At 34.9% G+C, this 23,225-nt stretch overlaps 1 protein-coding gene across 2 annotated transcripts; it reads right to left on the bottom strand.

The window, feature by feature from the left end:
- Positions 1–1,433: 1,433 nt before the first annotated feature.
- LOC110720165 (non-canonical poly(A) RNA polymerase PAPD5-like) lies at positions 1,434–22,748 on the bottom strand. 2 transcript variants are annotated; one of them, XR_002511290.1, is made up of 14 exons: positions 21,962–22,748; positions 17,570–17,682; positions 17,419–17,475; positions 16,028–16,123; positions 14,459–14,529; positions 11,556–11,598; positions 9,877–9,957; positions 9,729–9,788; positions 8,687–8,737; positions 6,516–6,613; positions 6,319–6,367; positions 6,077–6,121; positions 1,891–2,563; positions 1,434–1,685 (listed from the first exon to the last, which is right to left on the bottom strand). XR_002511290.1 is itself a non-coding variant. In XM_021899177.1 (13 exons), the coding sequence occupies exons 1-13, from the start codon at positions 22,311–22,313 to the stop codon at positions 2,123–2,125; spliced, it is 1,557 nt and encodes a 518-aa protein (XP_021754869.1). In that variant the 5' UTR covers positions 22,314–22,748; the 3' UTR covers positions 1,687–2,122. The 2 variants fall into 2 exon arrangements, 1 of the variants encoding a protein (XP_021754869.1); XM_021899177.1 differs by lacking the exon at positions 1,434–1,685 and having other exon boundaries at positions 1,687–2,563.
- Between the last annotated feature and the right edge of the window lie 477 nt (positions 22,749–23,225).

Genomic DNA, 23,225 nt, shown 5'->3' with positions numbered 1-23,225 from the left:
AAAAACATTTCAAATTACCTCCTTTTTTGAATTTCCGATGAAATATACGGTTGTGGGTCCCACATAACGGCTATTACCGGCTAATATGACTCTTTTGACTGTTTTCCTCCCCGATTTCTCTTGTTTATAAATTCTCCAACTTAAATTCACAAATTTTGCTCCAAATTTCACCCAAATTTCCCCAAATTTGAACTGGTACTGTGTGAAGAAGTTATCTACTAAAGTTCAGACTCTCAATTTGCATCTAAGGTAAGAATCATTTACTTCATAAATTAGTGTTTGTCGCCAATTTAGGAATTAGGATTCTTGGGGTAATTAAATTGGGGTTTTTTTGCAATTAGGTTACCTTTTTGCAATTAATTGGGCATTTATGTTCGATTTCTGCTAATTTGAGTTGATGTTGTCCAAATTTGTTGAATGATCGTGTTATTATGTTGAATAATTGTATCTTATGTGTTGTGTTTTGTGAAAGAAATATTTGAATGATTCATTGTTTCATGAAGTTGTAAGCTAGTACCTTTTTTTGTTTTTGGTATGTCTTGCAGAAATGGAGGAGGATAAGTGAAGTTAGGGTTTTGATTCAACCCTAAAGGGGTGGTTGAGAATTTGACAGAGAAATAAAGGAAGAAAAAGGGGAAAAAATGATGATTTTGGAAGAATTAAGTGAGGAAATTGGTGAGAGAAGCTGAATTTTGAGTTTAATGGAGTTGTCAGAGTGTTAGGTTGAAGAAAAGAAGAAAAAAAAAGGAGAGAAGTTAATAAGGTGAAACCCACAATCGGAAATTTCACCAGAAATTCAAAAAAAAGTGGCAATTTAAAATGTTTTTTAATTTAATAGGTGGTAATTTCAAAATATGATCCCTTTTTGGGTGATAATTTACAATATTCCAAATAAAAAATTAAAAAGTATGTATAGGGTGAAAACTGAGAATAGGGATAAGGAGATATACAATATAATTAAACAATGGTAATTTCCATTAAAAGATTTGTTTCATAAAAAAAATGGTTGTATTACTAAAGTGTTGCATTTAAAATAAACTGGAGACTTTTATAAGGTTCATAAGTTGTGTGATTTGTGAGAAATGAACTAATTAAGATATGATTAGAGAAATAAATAAAGCTTTAAAGGTAGCTGATAAATTGCGTAAACAGTAAACATCAGCATGTTGCAATATATCAGATTCTGAGGTAATAGTTTGGAAAATGCCTATATAAAATTATAAATAGCTAAATACATTAATATTTATATGGTACTGGCTTTTCTAAAATTCTTAAAATGGTTCTTTGAAACAGAGGAAGCGGAGATTTTTACATGGTGACACTGTTTTTCAGCTTGTACATTAGCATTTTCGCCGATTAAGCTACCTTGAAGCTAATAGCCTCTTCATATTTGATTCAGTTTCCTTATCCCGTGTACTGTCTTTTCAATCATGTGGACTAAAAAATGTCTAAATTTGAACCAAAGAGTAGCAAATTCACTACAAAAGAGAACCAAAAAATTGTACTATTTTGAGCTTGGGAATCTATCAAATGATTAAAGGGGAAAGTAAATGCTAATTGCTCCCTAAGACTTTCTAAAGTTAAAAACCATCTTCCATCTGAATGGCACTTTGTATTGAGGTGCATGCATCTTGCAAAACTAATTTGAACTTCCATTACCATTTCGCAGAAAAATACTCCAAGCCCTGAACAAAACTTCGGAATTAAGAATATGAATAACAAATAAATATTGACAACCACAGGAAAAATGTATCACTTTACATTTCATTGTGTATCAACTCACTTCCTATCGAAAAAACACAAAAACTGCCTACGAAGCTACCCTCTACTAATCCTATGTAAGTAACTATGTATATAAATGAAACTAGATATTACAAGAAAAATCAGTACCTTCCATATATATGGCATATTCCCATATTCTTATGAACGATTTCTGCCCATCAATACTGGATACTCCAGGAAATCTGTTAACATAATCAGCTGCAGTAACTGTCCAGAGAGGAACAGAGGAAGATGAGCCTGTGATATCTTAGTAGCGGCATCATATACCTCAAACATATCCATCCAACCTCCAAGGCTTCTCAGGATAAAATATGCTTCCATGGATATAGGGTTCTCAACATCACAAGAATTTGGATCGTTTCTTTTCTCTCTTCCTCTCTTTTCTGGATCCATTTTCTTCATAACCATTCTTACCGATGCTTCCATTCTCTTTGACCTTCCCAAACGATTTTGATTTCGAAGCCTTCCTCTTCTTACCAGAGGAAGAGGGACTACTACATTCGGCATTGCCACCACGAGGCAGTGGTTCTTCCTCATAATCATTGTCAAATTGCCAATTACACAAGATATCCTGCTTCTCATCATACTGTGAATCCAATGCTTCACCAGCGCCTGTTAGTAAATTGTTGAAAGTCAACTCGCCTTTAATTCCTCCCTTTCGTTCCAACAAAACTGGGTCTGGTCTAATAATTGTTCCAAGTATACTTTTATTGGGACCCAAATTCATGATGGTTTTGGTATTTGTAAGCGTCGCATAAGCCATCATGAATGCTGATCTTATCTGAAGAGGGAAACACAACAGTTGAGAATTTAGCAGCAGAGTAATAAGCAATGAGCCAATGACTCACCACTTCGCCAGTACAAAAGATACAAACTATGTTTGTGAGCTCAGCTCAGGATGAAACAGCAAGAGCACTAGAATCAGAGAGTTAAGACATTCAAGCAATCAAAGTTCCAAATAAATACTAGACATGCATCTAGATTCAGCTCACGATGAAACAAGCAAGAGCACTAGATCAGAGAGTAAAGACGTTCAAGCCATCAAAGTTCCAAATAAACACTAGACATGCATCTAGATTCAGCTCACTATGAAACAGCATGAGCACTAGACTCAGTGAGTAAAGAGGTTCAAGCAATCAAAGTTCCAAATAAAAATTAGACATGCATCTAGATTCTAGAGCACCTGTAAGAACAAAGTTATAAACAAAACAGAACTACACATGGTCCTAGAAAAAATTCTAAGATCCTAAAAATAGTCCCAAAAATAGAGTGCAATTGTACATGAAACAGATGATTCACCAAAATTAATCTAGGTTAATTGCAACCACCAAAGCAATAATAGAAGTATAGCATGTAACAGAATATCTCAATAGTGCTTAATCTGGCTTCTTTGGTTACAATTTCATATTTTACTTGTGCCCACTTACGGTATGGCCATTATTCAATTCTAAAACTTGTAAAAACAATTAAATCAAATTAACAATTAAAATTTCTTCAGTTTGCATTCTTATCATTCAACAAAGTAAAGACACTTTAAAAGGTTGCACATTTGTTACAGTATAAGCTTGGAAAAACACACTAGAAGGGTTAAGCTCTTAATTTCTATGTAAACACTAGACATGCATCTAGATTCAGCTCACTATGAAACAGCAAGAGCAGTAGAATCAGAGAGTAAAGATGTTCAAGCAATCAAAGTTCCAAATAAAAACTAGATATGCATCTAGATTCTAGAGCACCTGTAACTCTGTAAGAACAAAGTTATAAACAAAACAGAACTATACATGGTCCTAGAAATAAATTTTACGATCCTAAAAATAGCCCCAAAAAAAGAGTGCAATTGTACATAAAACAGATGATTCACCAAAATTAGTCTAGTAAATTGCAACAACCATAGCAATAATAGAAGTATACCATGTATACAGAATCTCTCAATTTCATATTTTACCTGTGCCCACTTACGGTCTGTATGGCCATTATTCAATTCAAGAACTTCTAAAAACAATTAAACCAAATTAACTATTAAAAAATCTTCAGTTTGCATTCTTATCATTCAACAAAGACAAGACACTCTAAATGGTTGCAATTTGTTATAAGCTTGGAAAAAAACACTAGAAGGGTTAAGCTCTTAAAATTTCTATGTGAAGGCATCACAGGAGAATATAGCCCCAAATAGCATCTAATGGGTTAATGGGTTCTTTGTCTCATGGGTTAATGGGTTCTTTGTCTCACTCTTGAGTCTTAGGTATTGTTTGGTCGAACAAAAAAAATGAGGGAATTAGAACATCATGTGAATTTGAAAATGAGAGGTTTGTTTGGTTGGCTAAATAAAGTGGAAATGTAGAAATTGCAAATTCATGGGAATTTTCAATTTGCACATAACATGAGAATCTACTCCCTCCGTCCCAAAAAGAACGACCCATTTGGGTTGATTACGCGGGTATTAAGGAAGTTAAATAAAAAGAAGTAAAAGTATATTGGAAAAATAAATTTACATGGGGTTTGTAAAAAAATAGAGAGAGAAAGTAATAAAATAACATGGAAAATCAAATTTTTATATGGGGAAGCTAATTTTGCACAAATATTGTTGCAAATTGGTGGTGTTTTAATGCAAATGGGTCATTCTTTTTGGGACAAAGTTTTGGCCAAATGGGTCATTCTTTTTGGGACGGAGGGAGTAATTACCAAGCCCCCCTTGGTAACTCAAAATTCCCATGCTTTGCAAATGGCTTAGTCACAACCAAACATGTTTAGCTAATTCCTACGAAATTTGATATAGGAATTTAATTCTAATGAATTGTGAATGTCCATGAAATTTATTTCTCACATCAACCAAACATTACCTTAAAATGGATATTATTAGAGAGATAATGCAAGGAACTAAATCATAAACAACCTCTGCTTCATATTATGTGCAACATTTGCTAAATATGGATGTGACACAATGTGCAATAATTGTTTTCTTTCCTTTCAAGTTGTGATTTCTCTTCATCTCTCTCCTCATCACATGCATTTCTATCTTTCTCTCTCCATTTAACACTCACAAACATATTTTGCCTAAGAGTCCATGTCAAGGCCTTTGTTGCACATAATATGAAGCGGAGGTAGTACAATGATCTCAAAGATTCCCATAAAGTAGCATCCGTCTTAGCCACCAAATAATTTATCTTAAGCTGGCAATTATAACTTTAAAGCAGAACAGAAAATATGAAAGGAGCATAATTCAATACCCCTGAAAAATGAGTCAAACGTTAGATGATCGAAAGTCATTTGCTCGGAATTTCGGAAATCAAGAGCTAAATGACACTCTCACCACCTATAATGCTTGGACTAAAACAAGTATCCAACTTGGGTATGGATCTGAGAGTTGGGAATGAAAAATTCTAAAATAAAATATATCAGGACACCTAAGAAGTCTCCAAATTCAGATATGATAACTGTAATGCTAATTTTTGTTCTTACAATTGATATTTATGTGGTCAAAGTAAATAAGTTTGACTATAATTTATGATTTGCATACAAGAAAAAAATGTACCTCATATCATGTATGATTTCATTAGATTCATTTAATGTATATCCTTAAAATATAATTTTTTTTTCTATAATGTCACTAGTGTGCAATTAAAGATATTGATGCTCAAAGATGTGCATTAGAGACCACATACAATGCAAGTGAGTAGAGCAAAATGACAAGTATTAAAATCTTCAAAGAAAAGGAATAAAGGGTTGAAGGGAGGAAAAAGTTAAAAAAGGCTGCATAGGAAAACTCAAAGGTTACCATCCTGGATAGATTAGGGATCTGGATGTGCTTATCCCATTCAATAAAAGACAGGCTCTCATCAACATTATTTTTACTCCAATGCCTTCAAATATTATATAATTAGAATACAAAAGCCAAAAACATAAGTGAGTTCTCCATTCAAAATGAGCAGGAAGATACAGAGAAGAAGGTGACTAAGGGGAGATATGAAGACAAAACGAACCCAAAAAAAGTCACTAAAACAGGATTAATTTCCTATATCTGCAGAGCACTTAAACGTAATGGTGTCTACAGGATCCTACCTCAACATTTAAAGCATCTGCTTATTTGTTATAATTACCCAAATTCTCTCATGGCATGTACAATAATGCAAGATTAGAAAAGGAATTCGCATGCAGACAATGAACCCTTATTTAAGTATAAAACTTTCACTGCAGAGAATTCAATGATCACAAACTACCAGCAGATTAAACAAATCTGACTGATTCAAAAATGTGAACGGAGAGAAGAACAGAGTTGTCAAGGAAAAGAATATACCTGAAAGTAGTTAAAAGAGTTCTTCCCTATGTCATTTCCAGGTGTCTGCATACAAACAAAAGATAGTGTCTGCTGAGTAAAAGGAAAATTCAACTTTCTAAGAAAACTAAGACAGCTAGCAAACCATTTTTAACCTAAGAGTATAATGCAAAAAAGCAAATTTCTCAAGTATCACAAGCACCAAAAAAATAAATATGATGAACAGCAGAAGTCAATTTGAGAGAAAAAAGCATAAGTTTGACCTGCGGATCTTCTATTGATATAAGAAATGGGCGCCCCTTAGTTTGAAACCTGGAATGCAAACAGAGAATGACATGTGTAAAGTATGGGAAACCATCATCATAAAAATTTAAGCCATCAATCTGTCAAATGGTCAAAACTACATAGCAAAACATGATCTTCAAAAAGACAAGAGTTTCAAGCAAAGAAAGAAACATACCCTTTGCGACTCTTTAAATAAAAGGTTCCTGTTCCATTGCAGGACACACCAACATCCCAAGTGTTTAATCTATGAGCATAGAACTCAAAAAATTTAACCTGTTTGCAAAAGAAAAAAACTGCTTATAACATATGTAGAGAGGCATGCAAATTAACAGTAATAGCTACGACTCACACGTGCCTTCAATGCCCTTTAATATTGATTAGGGAAAAAAACAAATTAACAAGACAAAGAGCAAATTCAATCCCAATTCACAATGCGCTATCCCAAAGTTAAGATATGTACAAAAATTACCTCAATCAATATTCCCAATAAACAAACCATGCATATTTTCCAATAGATATAAGCTACAATGAGTGTAGTATTTCCATTTTACAGTTAACCTATTTGAAAAAAATAAATGAATTGCTTCCTCCGTTTTTTTTAAATGCAACATACCTTAGCACGCTTTTTAAGAGTTGATAAAAGTAGGTTTTGTTTGAAGGAAGTTGATTAGAGTAGGTAAATGTGCGGCTTTATCAATATAATTTGAATACCAAGATTAGACAAGGGTTAGGTACCACATGTATAAATTATTCTGACTAATTTGTCAATTTACAATGCTTAATCCCTACCTCAAAGTGTGTGCCAAGGTGTGTTACATTTAAAAGAAAACGGAGAAGTATTAAATAAAAACCTATATCCAGCACCACCATCCTTCTCTCCTCTCCCCTCTACTCTAAATAAGCCTTTGAAAAGCATAAAAGTTCATACTTACAACTCTATATGAGTCCCTTTACTTCTCCTCCCTTCTTTAATCAACATATCTGACTAAAAATAGAAGCTATAATTTCAAAAAGCTATGCTTTTTTTATGGAAAATCAGTGGAACACACTTAAAACACATCAAAAGGCTTTCAATCCTCAAATTGAACAGCTCCAAAGATAAAAACTTACAATTTTCAACAAGTCCAAATTCACTATCCTGCACTACCTACATCTCTAAACAATAAGCCGAAATTTCCCTAAATTACCGTATACTTCAAGACTCACCAGAGTATATAGCTTTGAGCTTGAAATGCACATTTAAAGACTAAAATAAATGCAAATATTTTTGTCAAGTCATCAGCCAACTCCAAGCAATTCCTTGATTTTCTTGTCAGAACAATTTGAATCAGTAACTGTTGGTCTTGGGTTGAAACTTCAAAGCAATAATTTTTTTTTCTTGACAAAAACTTCAAAGCAATAATTGAGTACTTAGGTACAATCAAATCTCTCGTATAACTGAGATCAACCCCCCCACCTTCTTCCTCCTTAAAAACTGTGCGACAACAACCCCCCCCCCCCTCCCCCGGGGCGGGGTTGTGTTTAATAAATATATCAAATTAACAGTTGTACTACTGAAAACTGGAGACAAAAAGCTACTTAGGCCCTAATCTCTTCATCTTACAAAAATAATATTCAATAAAAATAATTTAAGTTCAGTAAAATTTAATTCAATGCAATAAAATAATTCAGTTCGGTTAAAATAAATTACAATCTACAAAAGTCAACAACTTTAAAGGACTGATATAATAGAGAATCAATTAAAATAATCAGTAAAAATAATTTCAATTCACTAAGATTAATTTTAGTTCAATAAAAATAATTTTAAGTTCGGCAAAAATAATTCCATTTCAGCAAATGTGAGGTGAAGAAAACAAGACCTTAGATAGAACTTCCAAATTTAATTAAACCTGTGGGTGCCTAGGTGGCATTGTAAATAGACCCAAGAAAATGGATGAAAAATTAAATCATTAGCTCCTTTTGCATAACTGTCATGAATTCATGCTTCAATCTTTAATGGTCAAATAAAATGTCAATGCCAGTTAGGAAAATAGGACAACCTCACTACAGAAGAAAATCACTTTGACAAACTTCAAAATGATAACAGAAAGGAACTTGCACGAAGCAGCCTCAAAAAATTACCATCAATACCATGTGTCTCAATGTTCAGAGAAAAACACATGGTCCTCATCATTTCAGACCTATAGCGCAATTGCTAGTAAATCTTAGTTTATTAAATATAGAAAAGACTGTAAGCGAAATAAACTGTAATAAGGTATACGATAGATACGGAAATCCTGTGACTCTCATTCCCTGTAAACAAGGAAGTGAGAGAGAAAATTGAGATTTCTTATCTTCGTAACATACCAATAATATTCCCAAGTTCTGCTCTGGAGACCTTTGGCAGTCATTCACACTCTGTACACAATTAAAAGAGGTTACAAAGTCAATACAAACCATTACAGAAAATTACAGGTTCAGTAACACAAAATGCACTAACTTATAATTGGCTAATAAGTACAAAGAGAAGAAAGATAGTCTTACAGAAATTACTACCTCTGTTCCAAATTATTTGCCACTATTTGACATAAAATGTGAGTAGAAAGTGTCTAATCATTACAAATAATATGAAACGGAGGTAGTAGAATAAACAAGCTAAATTTCTTCTTTGGAGTCATGAGCCATAAAAGAGCAATAATACTTAAACTTTCACGACATTCCCTCATACTGTGCTAACAGGTTTCAAGAGACAGAACAGATTCCCAAGCATAAGATGGCAATCTCTATATTTACACTTAAAAAATCATATCACATAAATGAGAAATACTTCATTTTTATCAGTGGAGCAGAAATTAAGAACAAATTTGGTGAGCTATTCCTGAAGATGCCTCATTTTGAAATAAAAAATGAAAACGTAATTATTAAAAACCAATATAATAAATATCTTGTTGGTAACACTAATACAAAAGTAACAGATATGTAGAGTACATTAGGTTTTAAATATCAATTTTCAATCCCTCCCTTGCTCCTCAAAGGATAAATCTAATGAGTTATTCGATAGATCAATAGTATACACTAAGAATGAGGAGGGAACTACGAACAAACAGAAGGAACAAAGTGCCTTCTCTTTCAGTCTTTCATTCTTGAGATTTTTTTACAATACCAGGAGGGGGGGCAAACAAGATAATATAAAATATATTCTTTTTTAAAGGTGTTCTTCATTTCTTCAGAGATAATATGAAACTTTAGAAAGAGTGATCAAGAGGAGAATGAGGGAGAAAGCTACTTCAAGGAATCAAATTGGTACGTTGCTCCGCATATTTACAATGGAATCTCTATGGTCTCTCGCACAAAAACAATACAATAAATCCTCCTATTCACCAACTCTAAAGATTAAAGTTTCACTTACTCGCAGCATAGCAATCAGCATGGCAAGCAGTGCATAAGAGCCAACTCCTCCAGAGTAAACCTATAATTGAGCAGAGATCATGAAGTCAAAGGGAACTTCAACTCCCAAGCATATGAAAAGAAGTAGATAGCACATTGCAACAAAGTACCTCGTTCAACTCTCTCTGCTGCAGGAAAACCTTAAGAATCAAACAGAGAGGCCGCAAGGGAGGCAACCTTGATATTGCATCCTGGGAAATATATTACAAATATATTATTGAGCTATTCATATTAGACAATAAAAATGATAAATATAGCCAAATAAGTTAAGCAAGAAATTAAATTAAAATCTATGGTAGTAAACATTGAAAAACCCATCATTTCAAGGGTGGAATAGTGTTCAAGATTCATATCCAAAACAAGGTATACGGCAAACTTCAAGTTATTAATACTTATTATGGTGTGAAATAATAGCCATGCATCAATTAAATCTTGATCCAAATCCCAATCCCTGAAAGTAAGGAGATACATGGATGCTGCGAGGTGGGGAACCAAATGAAATGAGAAATAGAGAAATATTGGGTTTATCTATCCACTTGTTGCATCCAGGTTGGAAGCTCCCATATTCAAAACTGTCTTTGGTGCCTAAGGCTGGCTCTAAACACATCTACTTGCTTCACCCACAAGGATAAAGGAAGGACATAATCCAGATATCTTCCTATATTTTCCATATATTACCACAAGTCTGGACAGCTGAAGCAATATATGTAAAAAAATAAATCAAATTCCAGCCAAACAGAAACCCAATAATGTCACATCAGCCAATTATCATAAAGAAAACTATTTTGGAACACAGCCAGCCATTGAAAGGCTCCAAATATTAAGATCGTCATTCCAGTCTGTATCTTCAAATTGTGCAATTTATCAAACAAGGAATGTACGTTTCAAACTACCTATTTCACAGAATAGTGATGTAATCTGAGCAGACAGATCAAATATTTGAATATTTTAATCATAAAAATGGAGGCAGCTACTTACATCCAAAAGGATTAGAGCTCATCAGATTGAATTAGCTAGTTTTTAAGACATGATATTCACTTCTCCAAAAATAAAAAAAGGTAATTCAGAACAAACTACCTAATAGTTATCGAGGTTTGAAAACAACTGCCTAATAAGTATGTTTATTTAAACAACTATCATTTATCAAGTCTTGATTCGAGCAAAACTACCAAAAGACAGATTTCGCTAGCAGCTTCCATCAATAAACCTCGCTTAACAAAATTTCTCTCCCATTTCAATATCTTCTTCTCTTCACAAATCCAACAAACTCCATTGAAATTCAAAAGCTTTTACTTAAAATCCACCATCTTTCAACATTCATGCAGTAAATTGAAAACCTTGGCAATTTCCATTTTCCAACATAATAAAATCAAAAAGCTATAAGTTTCAAATTGAGGTTTACAAATGTTGAGAATCTTAGGATAGTTATTCAATTCTTTAGATTAAGATTGTCAATCGATAGTAATAGTTCTATTCTTTGGATTAATCATTGGGAGAAATTGTTCAATTAACCCATTGCAATTTACAATTACCGCAAAAACTGTTAACTTTTGTTCATTACTTCTGGAATTCAGTGGAAAGAAGGTAGAAGAAAAAAGAAAAGAGAGAGTAATGACGTAGGAGATTTGAATAGTGAATATACGTTTTAACTAATAACAAGGACTACTAGGTAGTTGTAAAGGATGATTGTCTTAATATAATAGTTAAAAACTGCAAATAATATGCCTATTTAGAAGAATAGCTACATAATAGAACATTGAACTTCCTATGAGAAATAGGATTCACCAACCTGGATATACTCAGCAGCTTTGGGACCATTGTCAACATCAAAACTACAACAGCAAAAATCCATTAGATTCCAAAGCAAATGTAGATATGATCAAGCAAACACTCATAATACAAATTTTACTAATCAATTCAATTTTACTTCAAGAATATTAGGATCACATTGTAATTCATTGAAGGGGCCGGCACGTTTTAGTATTTTAATTTATTGCATACACCTTGACCATCTTTTCTTCTCGTGTTTTTTTACTAATTCCCAATCAAGCTTTTCACCAACTCTCTTTTACTACATAATCAAATAACTTTTATTAAGAGAAGTAAACTGATGACCTGATATTTCAGATGATTACAGGGGAATGGCTTGAGTGGTGAAGGTTTAATTTCCAACTACTGAAATTAATGCTTTAGACCTCTCCAACCACCACGGCACCATCCCTAATTTTTCTTCCTATGAAACTACTGAAAGTCATTTTGGTAGCCTCAAACGGAATGTCTCAATCATTCCAACCCACATTTTTATTTTAATTGGTAAAACAGAATAGTACTTTAAGCTACCAAGAAGGTGTTAACTTTACTCAAAAGGAGGGTTACAATAAAAAAAAAAAAAAAAAAAACATCATGCCAGTGACTCAATGCATCAGTTGGAAGTCTCCTACAAGGAAAAAATGAATAAACGAAAACTCAATCCCACAATCCATATGCAGGACCATTGCCACAAAGTCAAGATATAATTGATCCACAAGTCCACACAGATAATAAAAGGAGCTAACACACTTCCTTATGATGATCCACTGGTTCCTTTACATAGATGCTATGTTACTCAGGCTCACCAAAAAGTGTCAAACTCACAAGACGTTCTGTCTGCTATTCTTCAAAGTATCACACCCATGTCCAACACGAATGCAGCAACTTTGGTGAAATATCCGTGTAAAATAGCATCCACAGGTACAATAAATATCTTTACCAACTGATGCAGATTGTTTCCCATATTTATTAACACCACAAGCAACCTCAAAATTTCTAATACATCATAATCAATATTACCAAAAAATTCCCTAAACAGCTACCATGCCTACCATGCAAAGGTGATTGGATGTAAGATTTCTTCTGAACCATATTCAGAAAAGCAATATCACTCATGACTCCATAACAAACATAAAATACAGAAAACATCAAGAGCCTTTGTGATGATATCCAAAGTCAAAGGCTAGTCATTTTGTAAGCTTTGTATCCGAGCAGAGAAAACTGAGGAATCAAATTAAGACAGTAAGCAAAAAGGAGGATTTCAAACAGAACAATCCAGCCCTCTGCAGAAATCACCTTATCAAAAAAAAACAAAAAACAAAAGGCACATGATATTGAGTAGAAACCAGAACAAATAACTGAAGAATATTCTCTTAATTCATAGGTGCATGATACTCCCAAAACCCAATTGAAGATCAGGGCTAGTACTATAGAACACATCATCTGATTCCCACCAAAAAGACAACATAATATCCATAAATTCTACAGGTTAAAACCACAACCAACCAACCACAAACCAGGAATCTCGAAAATACAGCAGTCAACCAGAAGCTCTAGAATTACATATTAATTACCTCTATAGTACCCTACACAAACATGGAAACAATGCTGCACAAGCCTTAGATAGCTTCCAGGAAAAAGAAAGTCATACAATTATCAAGAGATTAACATTTCTTTCCCTTTTTCATTAACTTAACTCCTGAAGCAAAACCAGCCAAGGCATAACGTGCTATCCTATTTGGAATCCTCAAAGGTGCCAAAATAGTTAAAAATATTTGGCAGATCAGAGTTCTTTTGAATGTTTTTTTATTATAATCCAAGAATCATATCCAAGCGTACACAGGTAGAAAATAAAGGCCATTCAGTTACAGAAGAAGATGAGATAATTTAATCACAGTAGAGAAAATATACTTCTCTTCCTAAATTTCCATCAACATGTCATTGCATAACAAGTGACTGTCATTAAAAGCTGTTAAGATAAAAGCAGCCACAAAATCTTTTAATAAACTCATTACGTGAATAAAAACTATTGAAATTCCATCATTATTAAAACTTTGTCATAGGCAAATGAATTTAGAAAAAGATTCAAGTCTTAGAATTAAAAGGTCCATGCGCCAACAATATAGAAACGGCTTGATTCACATATACAATAATGCCAAAGTCAAATTCTTGGTCAGTGACGGTGATTTGTATCATAAGAATCTCAGTGTTGGGAACATTAAGCAAGTATCAACCATATAAGGCAAGCCAGAGCCAAACTCAACATAAAAAACACTATGATCTGCCAAACAGCACCCCTTCCCCCTGTCACAACTCACTCACAAGTACATCTTAGTAATTGGTTCATACTCCTTTTCACATCAAACATCAGACACACACAAACACACTGACATACCAGATCCAAAACTCCCAACAGTAGAATACAACCAAGCATTACGCAAACCAATTCACACACTCCCAACATTAGAGGACAACTAAGCAATAGGACAGCACAACGAGCAGAAAATACTGCTACAAAACTAGCCTTCACATTTTAGGCTGCCTACAACCAATTGCTGCTCACGAAAAAGCAATACATGAGCAAGAAATAGAAGACTACTCAAGAGAAGATAAGTAATTGACCAAAGGGAAAAGAACAAAAAAAAAAAAAAAAAAAAAAAAAAAAAACAGAAATTGGGAAGAAACCAGTAAAAAGAAGGTACACAGGAAAAGATTTACCCACAAAACTTACAGTATTACTGCCTATCATACTTTCCATTCATTTAATTATGAGGTAAGTCTAAACGCAAGAATAGGTTCAAGGCATAGAATGAGGCAGCAAAAAGTAACTTAAAACTTGTAAATAAAGACAAGAGAAGGGTTACAAAGAGATATTGACCCCACCTAATGTCAAATGCAACATCAGTCACCTTCTCCAGAAATTTAATAATCGGCACCCTAGCTTTACCAATCACCTGAAAATCCATTCACAGCATGTTAGGTTAAATACTGTGTGTTCAGTGTACATAAAAACGAAATTACAAATTGATGAAGCAAATTCCAATTATAAGAGGTACTCTAGTTAATGAAATAAAAATGGAACATAAAATTATTAACGAAATTTCAGAAAGCACAATTCCACAAAACGATTTCCTTTATGAATCGGAGAATGAAATAATACTTCCCCCGTCCTTCGATTATGGCAACATTTTTTACTTTATGCAAAAGTAAATGTTAGTATATAATAATTAGTTGAATTACACTAAAAATGTTGACCCAAGGAGAGAAGAAAAGTCCCTGTGAACTACAGACTACATAAAATTATCCAGCACCTTGACAGAGAGAATCACTGGGTAAAGTGAGGTGATGAGTGGACCTGTCATACAGTAGGCTTTGATAGGGTATCACCATGTTTGCGCAAATTTTGGCCAGTAACTTCGAGGAAGGATCAAATGTTTGTTTAGGACTCAAAGCATTTAATCCAGGTTTGACCAGCCAGAGGACAGATTTTAAGACGCTCATTCTATTCCTTTCTTTGAGTAGGACAAATGTAACCATGGCATTGTAATATGCAAAATGTGTCTCACAAAATCATGTCATAATAAAGATTCATAGCCAGATCCAATCATACAAATGATAAAGAGTCCAATGAAAGTCAGGCTAGATCCATGGATACAAATAGCTTATGAGTCATGATGACTTGTGTAGGAACATTCTCATGATCTCATTTCTTTGCCTTTCATGCAACGTTTTCATGTAAAGTATAAAACGAGTCAGGATGTATCAAGTAAATACTGCAGAGGACAAACCCACTTTTCTCAAATCAATTTCATATTGGGTTGGTTTATGGCAGGTCTACTTAATGGTGAGTAATATAGTTTGACAGCAAGAAGCAACAAGGCATTGGTTAGAAATTCAGCACCAGTGATTAATGTGTTAGGGATGAGAGAACAGATTAACAGGAAATTCGAAAGAAGCGAGACTTAGGTCATCTATGTTCAAAAAATGAACCATGTATTTCATGCACATATCAAAACACTAAGCCAGAATCATTCTTGGATATGTATTTTTCCCGAGAGTAGTTACATCCATAAGGTCACTCTACAAAATATATTAAAGCATGTGACTTTTTTCATGCTTCATAAAAGGCTAGCACATAAGAGAAACTTGTGATCATCCATTATGGGAAGCTTATACCAATTACTCCTCTACTCCCTCTAGCTACTTGGCTCCCAAATATTCATCCTCGATTAGAAATCCCAAGATAACAACTTGAAAAAGTTAAGAATAGACTACTTAAAAGGCAAATGTGCCATGTAAGACTTCGGTGACTACAAATCCATTCTCTAGAAGTCCAGATATAATGATACCGACTCAATATCCTTGCTCCTTTGCAAGTTAGCTTATTGAGTGTTTTCCAAATATTAATAATGATCTCAGATAACAGTAAAACAATACCACGACTACTCATACCTGCATCTTTTTCGCAATACCCTTTTGTGACAATGCCCTAGACAGAGCTTGTAAGCCAAGTTGTGGAGTTTTGATATTTGATTCGAGAATCACAACCTGCAGTTAACAACAAAACTTATGTTAGACGTATATAACAAAAATTTAACGTATCACAGTCATACAGCATAAAATATTTTTAAAAAAAAAATGGTTCCTATTAAACGGGCACAAATTTATTTATTTTTTTTTTTTATCCAGCTATAAGAATGAACTCATATATTCCTGGCCCCTTGTGGAGACATAGCTAATGTAAGGCCAGATAATTTTCATGGAAAAATCCCATAATCATCATTTAAAATTTGCAATATTTCCTTCAAGCTTTTCTATATTAGATTGGATACAGCTGTGAAGGGGGTAAGAGGAGAAAAAAAAAACACAAAACAATTTAAAGACAGCAGTATTTTTGTAAGATTTAAATATACTGCTGCCTTTAAGAGTAGAAAAAACAAACGCAATATACTGCTGCCTGTGGCCCTGTTGCTTTTATTCATGTGGTTCGATGTCTCCAGTATTCATCAAACCAATAGAATAAATAAAAGCAACAGGACTACAGGAGACATTGAAAACAAATCTCAATACCTAACAAAAACAATAACAGAACACTTATGTCAATTAACAGACAGAAATGCAAGTTCAGCAAGGAAAAAAATGATAAGAAACATAAAATAAGTAAAACACTTTGAAGGCATAAAAACATACAGAATCAGTACAATTAACAAGCATTAGCCCATAGGGTGAACCGGGTGAAACACCAAAAAAAAAAAAAAATTAAATTAAAAAAATAAATAAATAATAAATAAATAAATAAATAAACATTAGAAAACAAACACCCAGTCAGACCTAAAAAAATTGCAACTCACACACCCTTACTCCCTTTAGATTAACCCACTCCTTCAACACCCCCCCCCCCAAACACACACCCGTGACCCACCGACCCCACCCCCAATTAAAAATAATTAAATAAAATGAAAACTGGAAGCCTGAGTGATTTAGATAGGTAGGAAATAGGTAGTGGATGGATCTGAAGTAAACAGTTAACAGCAACATGGAGTACATCACAGCTCTAGTGTTAGTCTGTTATATAAATTGTTTTGATTTATCCACCAAACTAGGCTTTACTCAAGCATACAGCCATACATCTTATCTCATAGGCAAACATACAAAGAGTAAGAGCTCTTAAATTACATATTATCACATGACTAGTCATTCATTGCCCAAAAAGCACATATTAGTAAGAATACTTCAATTAACTAAATAATACAAAATTTTGAATTAAAACAGCAAAATAAAATAAACTAACAAACTGAATGGCTACAGGAACTAAGCCTGAAAAAAGGAGGCAACATACATACATCAATGTCACTTGATGGCAGATAGAGCCCTGTTCTATATGACCCGAAAACCTCTACCTGAAAACCAATAAAAATAATGAACCACAACAAAATAAATAAAACAAAAAAAAAAAATAAAGGAGGCAAAGCCATATATGAGAATCAAAAATACCCTGCAATAGGGCCATATATATTTGATAACATCAGATACACGTTCAATGGCTGCATTGCGTGCTGCAGCTTCTACAGGAGTTGGGGAGAGAAAATCACAGAAGTCCAGGATCTCTGCGAGGCCAAGTCAAAGGTCATATTATAAGCAAATTCTCTATTCCACTAGTTATACAACGATAAAAGTATTTCAAATTTAAAGATGTAACACAGAAAATAGCACTCATACATTCAGAAAGTTAAATCTTTGTTTTTTGTTTATTTTTTGTGAAAAAAGAACCTGGTGTATAGTGGGGGAGAAAAGTTTATTGTTTTAGGAGCTTTTTAATATTGAAAGAAGATGCAACAAACCTTGGTCTTTCAATAACAGAGTGGAGGCAAAACAAAACAAACATATTATATACATTGCTCATTTTCTAAACTGCTAAAAGGATCCTTAACTGCCATTCCTGTTGATAAAGATGTGGCCCAAATATTTTTATTTACAAGAGGTGCATGCCGTAGTCTCTTCTTAGCTCTAGTCCTTCAACAAGTCAACCCAACTTGTCAAATCTAGGACTAGGTCCAGGAAAGCAGCAGACAATCAACTGGCAACAGCAATTGCAGCAAACAAGTCCAAAATTTTAATCCCATTAATAAACTATACAAAATTCACAAGTTACCTAGAAGAAGACGCAATGTCATTACACCAATTTCAGCAAAATTTTCTTGACCCTCATATTGGCTATAGGCTCAATAGCAAGTTCACTAACCCTTCCCACCTACTTGAGCAAGGAAAAAAGAGAATGAACAAAAGGTTGCAGCGTAGTTTTGCCTTCATCAGCCATCAGCATTCATCAACTACTAATAAATTCAGCACCATAGTAATTTACCTACATAGCCTTATTGTGGCAAAACATGGCCAACAAAGGCAAGGAAAAAGCTTGCAAGAGGCCCCTATATCTTTCTCATTGTAGGTAGAGATCTCTTTCAAGAAGGCAATTAAATTCTTGGAGCATGACATGGAACAAGTTTGATTTCCAAATCGGTACATTTCCTTTTCGTTAATCATCACCCTAAAGATTTATATACAAGTACACAATTAATCCAGCCTGTCTTCTAACCTTTTTTTTTTTTTGGAAAGCAAAACAGTAGAGGGGTTTTTAGAAAAATGTATAGACAAGCCATAACTGAGCATCTTACTTGGGAATTTGGGAACTATAAACTTCTAAAATCTTGAGTTCATATTCTGCCCTCAATAGTCAACCAAACACAGATGGTTCGAGGTAAAATAAAAGCGAAAATCATTAAAGTAGGCAAGGATTACTGCAGATTCAACATTAACTAGAGAAGATAACAAAAATACATGCAGCCACAAATTCAATAACCTTCACTAATCTATTGACTACTGAGTACTGCCTCCCAACAATAATACTCTCTCCATTTCTGTTTCATTAAACATTTTCACTCTTTGGAAATGTCACATTAGTTGCAATCATGTAAAATTTAGTAATTTTGCTTTGATGAAATACCAGTTGAATGAGTAACTATACACTTAGGGGATGTTTGGTTAGCTATAAGATATAGGTTTTGTATGGAATTGGAATCACTAAAACCCATACTCCTTGTTTGGTTCATAATTATTACAGCTTTCATACCTGTGGAGCCCACAATCTAAATCCCCCCCGACGTATCTGTTCTCATACTGGGGAAGGGGTGAGGAGGTGGGTTTGGAGGAAACCCATCCTTAGAATTGGCCAAATTACATGAAATTAATGTTTTTTTTTTTAAATCCAACTGCTAATTACACTTTTTCAGCATCTAGCCTTCAACAATTTCACACTGTCACTAGCCATCCAGATCACATACACTTTAATTCTGAAAACTTGCCAACATAACCTCCACCACTACCGAATTAGAATCACAAGAGGGAGGTAAATTTGGAGGAAAACCATCCTTAAAATTGGACAATTCTTGGGAAAAAAATTCAAAAAAAAAAAATACTACCAATTAATCTTTTTCTCAGCATCTAGCCCTCAACAATCTCACACCATCACTGGCCATCTACATCACATACACTTCAACTTCATGAAAACTAAGCAACACAACCTCCACCACTATAAAAATCAGAACCACACAAGGGAGGTGGATTAGGAGAAAACCCATCCTTTGAATCGGCCAAATTCTAGGAAAAACTTTTTTAACAAAAAAATAAAAAATAAAAATAATAACTGCTAATTATAAATTTTCTCAGCATCCAGCCCTCAACAACTTCACAACAACCCTAGCCATCTACATCTCATACACTTTAACTCCATGAAAACTAGCCAACATAACCTCCACCATCCCCAAAGCAAATGACCATGAGAATTCAATTCTTGAGGTTTTGAGTTTTATATACACAAGATCAAATAAATGGAATTAGGAATGGATTTCTATGTATCATCCATTTTAAACCCAAGAATTTGAAACCAAACCCCATATTTGATATCATATGTCGAGCCAAATACCCCCTCATCTACCTAACCCCTCATGCTTTTATTCTGTATCATCAATAAGGGAACCAAGCAGGTAAATGAATTGTGGATTACCAATATGAGATATGGGTTTGTAACGGTTGAAACCCATAGCAAGAGTTTCTGTTTTTGGCAGATGAAAATTATATGCATAAATGAACTACACCAAAAACATGGTCATAGATATCAAGCTCCAACTCCATACCACCCAGTTTCATTCTTAATTCCAAATCTATACCACCTTGCCAGCCAATCATCCTCTTAATTTAGCAAATCCCATACCCTACTCACTTCCTCTCTCCTCTTTCTATGCTTGTGTGCCATTTGATTTGGTAGCAACTAAATAGAACCTAAGGAAGTAATTCCCAATAGTACACTGGGCTCAACATTACATTGACAAGGCATAACATCTTCAGAATTCATTATAGCACGCAAAAGAAAACTAAAAGATGTTAAAAAGACAAACAGTTATTGCAAATTCACTACAGTTATGGCGCCTTACTTCATAAACAACATAGCCTTGTATGCTAAAATGATGATGCCTTCCTGTGAATATTCATAGAGCCCAACAACAACCAGCTTCTCAGACATCTCAGACGCTTAAACATTCACACCACATAAATGACCAAATATAGAGTTCAACTGAGAGTTGATAACACTACCATACAACATTAAATACATGACAAGTCTTCTGTGGACAGAAGCTTATATATACAGAATAGTAATCTTATCACAATACAGACCACATCTACGACTGTATCCCATGTTATTCAAGGAAGAAAAGAAGAGCAATAACACTATGTTTGGATAGAGTAAAATGGAGGGAAAGGAAGAGAAGAGAAAAGAAGCAATGCATCATCCTTTATTTGGATATCTAATGCAAGGAGGGAAGGGGAGAGAATTGGAAGGATCCATTGTCTTTCCCCTTTAATAAACCAAATTCCTCCATTGTTGAAGAGATTTAAAAGGAGAATGGAAGTTCACCTTCTCCTTCCCCTCTCCTCCCTTTCCCTTCCCTCTTTTTCCTTCTTCTCCCTTTCCCTTCACGATTGGCAAACAAAGTGTAATTCTTGTTCATGTTGTTTCTTCAAATTGATGAAAAAAATAATATAGTAAAGAGTTTATAACAACACTAATAAGGCACCCACAAGAAAGTCACGCCTCACTCTGAAAGGTTTGTAATGGTTGATGAGTGAATTATTACTTTTCAAAATCAAACACCCTCGTACTTCCTATACATTGTTTTTTACTGAAATTGCATGCAACAAATCAGCAAGCAATGTCTGTGCATCTTCCACCCCTTACAACTCTCAACAAAAATTCGGCACAGATTGCTATTGCCTAATCTCATATACCCGTTGCTTATACAAAATAAGGTCAGTATGCTTCTATTCAAATATAGCAAATATGATTAAAACAAGCCCAAAAGACGGGCGACTGGTCTTCTATTCACCAGGTAAGAATGAGGAGAATAAGCAAAACAGAATGCCTCACTCATAGTTTCACCCTCAGTAGCATGAACTCACAAACTATCAAAAATTTCACTTTCTCCCAAAAACTCCCGTTCCCATCAAACTTCTAGCAACATTTATAGCAACCCACATAATGAAATATTTGCACGCCTCGAAACTCGAGTATATATTTCAATCTTCAAATTTACAAATGATGCCCAAAACACAGGAAAGTAGTCCCTACTCCCTAAAGTCCACACCCAATAATGTCCATATCAATATACAATCTTCTACTTCATAACAATAAAAAAAAGGGCTATACTCCTAAATTATAATAACCCATAACACCAAAACAAACAACATACATATATTTGCATAACATACAATAAAACTACAATCTTTGATACAAATTACACAAATTAAACTAATCATATTAGTATCCAAATTAACCTTTATGAAGCTGAAGCATAGGGCACTTGAACCGACAATCGGCCCGAAACCAACCACTCTCGAGCGTCCACTCCGGCGTCCGATCAGCATCATTTTCTCTCTCCTCCGCAGCAACCACCTTAGGCATAGGAGTTGGATCAATTACTTCATCCGAAGCATCATCGACGTCAAGGGAGAAGTAATCGGTCGCGGCGGCGTCAGTGGAGGCGGGCTCCAATGACGTAAGAGAGATTTCATTGCGGAACACTACGTAGTCGCCGGCGTCTTCGCCGCCGGAAATGGTGGTTTCGACGGCGGCGGAGGGAGGTAGGAAAGGGCTTAGGGTTTCATAAGAGTATTCGCCAACCGCCATTGCAATTGATTCGGAGCTTCTTTGCTCCTTCGGTTTTCATACAGTACTGAATACAGTGAAAAGAGTTTTGTTAATGAAAAAAAACTAGGGTTTTCTTTTGCTTTGGTTTTTTTAGGTGGAGTTTTTTTTTTTTTTTTTTTTTTTTTTTTTTTTTTCTTGAAACAACCCTCAAAAGAGACTTAGGGTCGTTTGGTTAAGGGTAATCATCAAAGGGAATGAAAATCAACTGCCTCCATTCCCTTTGTTGCTGTTTGTTAAGCTTTTTTTCCCGTTCCCTTTACTCTCTCCATTCTCCTAAATCCTTCCAACTTCATTCCCTATCCCCCTAGGTATTCCCATTCCATTCTTATCCCCTAGCCACCCCAACAACACCATACCACCATCCTACTTCCGACAGAAACCACCGGGAAACCCATCCCCCTCACCGTCGGTCGTCCCCCCGCCCTTCGTCGCACTTGCCCCTCGCCGCTGCTCACCGTCGCTCGTCGATGTCCTCTCCCCCGTAAAATCCTCCTCCAACCCTGCAAAAACCTAGAAACAACTTGTAACTCCCCATGAAACCATCAGTGGCGTTCCCACCACACTCGAAATCTTAAACACTAAGGTTTCGAAGGTGGTGGGGGAGCCGCCGACGATTTTACGGGGAGTGAGAAATGAATCTAGGGTTTTGCGGGCTGGGAGAGATTTTACGGGGAGTGAGAAGATGCTTCTAGGGTCGCGACGAACGGCGGCGAGGGGAGGGGAGATGCGGAGAAGGGCGGCGAGTGGTGGTAGAGGCGCGACGAGTGGTGGAGTGGCTGGGTGGAGGCGCGAAATCGTGAAAAGTTAAGCGATGTGGTGGTGGTGTGGTGGTTGGATTGGTGGCAGTGATTCCTTTGTTATTCAAAACAAACAACACCCTAAAAATGAGGG

Source organism: Chenopodium quinoa, unplaced genomic scaffold, assembly GCF_001683475.1.
Source record: "Chenopodium quinoa cultivar QQ74 unplaced genomic scaffold, ASM168347v1, whole genome shotgun sequence".
In the NCBI taxonomy this organism is placed as follows: Eukaryota; Viridiplantae; Streptophyta; class Magnoliopsida; order Caryophyllales; family Amaranthaceae; genus Chenopodium; species Chenopodium quinoa.
Note: the sequence above shows the minus strand (reverse complement) of the source record. Positions and strands in the feature narration are given on the sequence as shown.

Excerpts from the sequence above, each read along its gene's own strand:
- LOC110720165 (XM_021899177.1), bottom strand. The coding sequence starts at position 22,313 with ATGGCGGTTGGCGAATACTCTTATGAAACCCTAAGCCCTTTCCTACCT. Across the intron at positions 17,683-21,961 it reads TATGCTTCAGCTTCATAAAG|AGATCCTGGACTTCTGTGAT; the intron begins GTTAATTTGGAT and ends TTGGCCTCGCAG. Across the intron at positions 9,789-9,876 it reads AGCAGAGAGAGTTGAACGAG|GTTTACTCTGGAGGAGTTGG; the intron begins GTACTTTGTTGC and ends GCTCAATTATAG.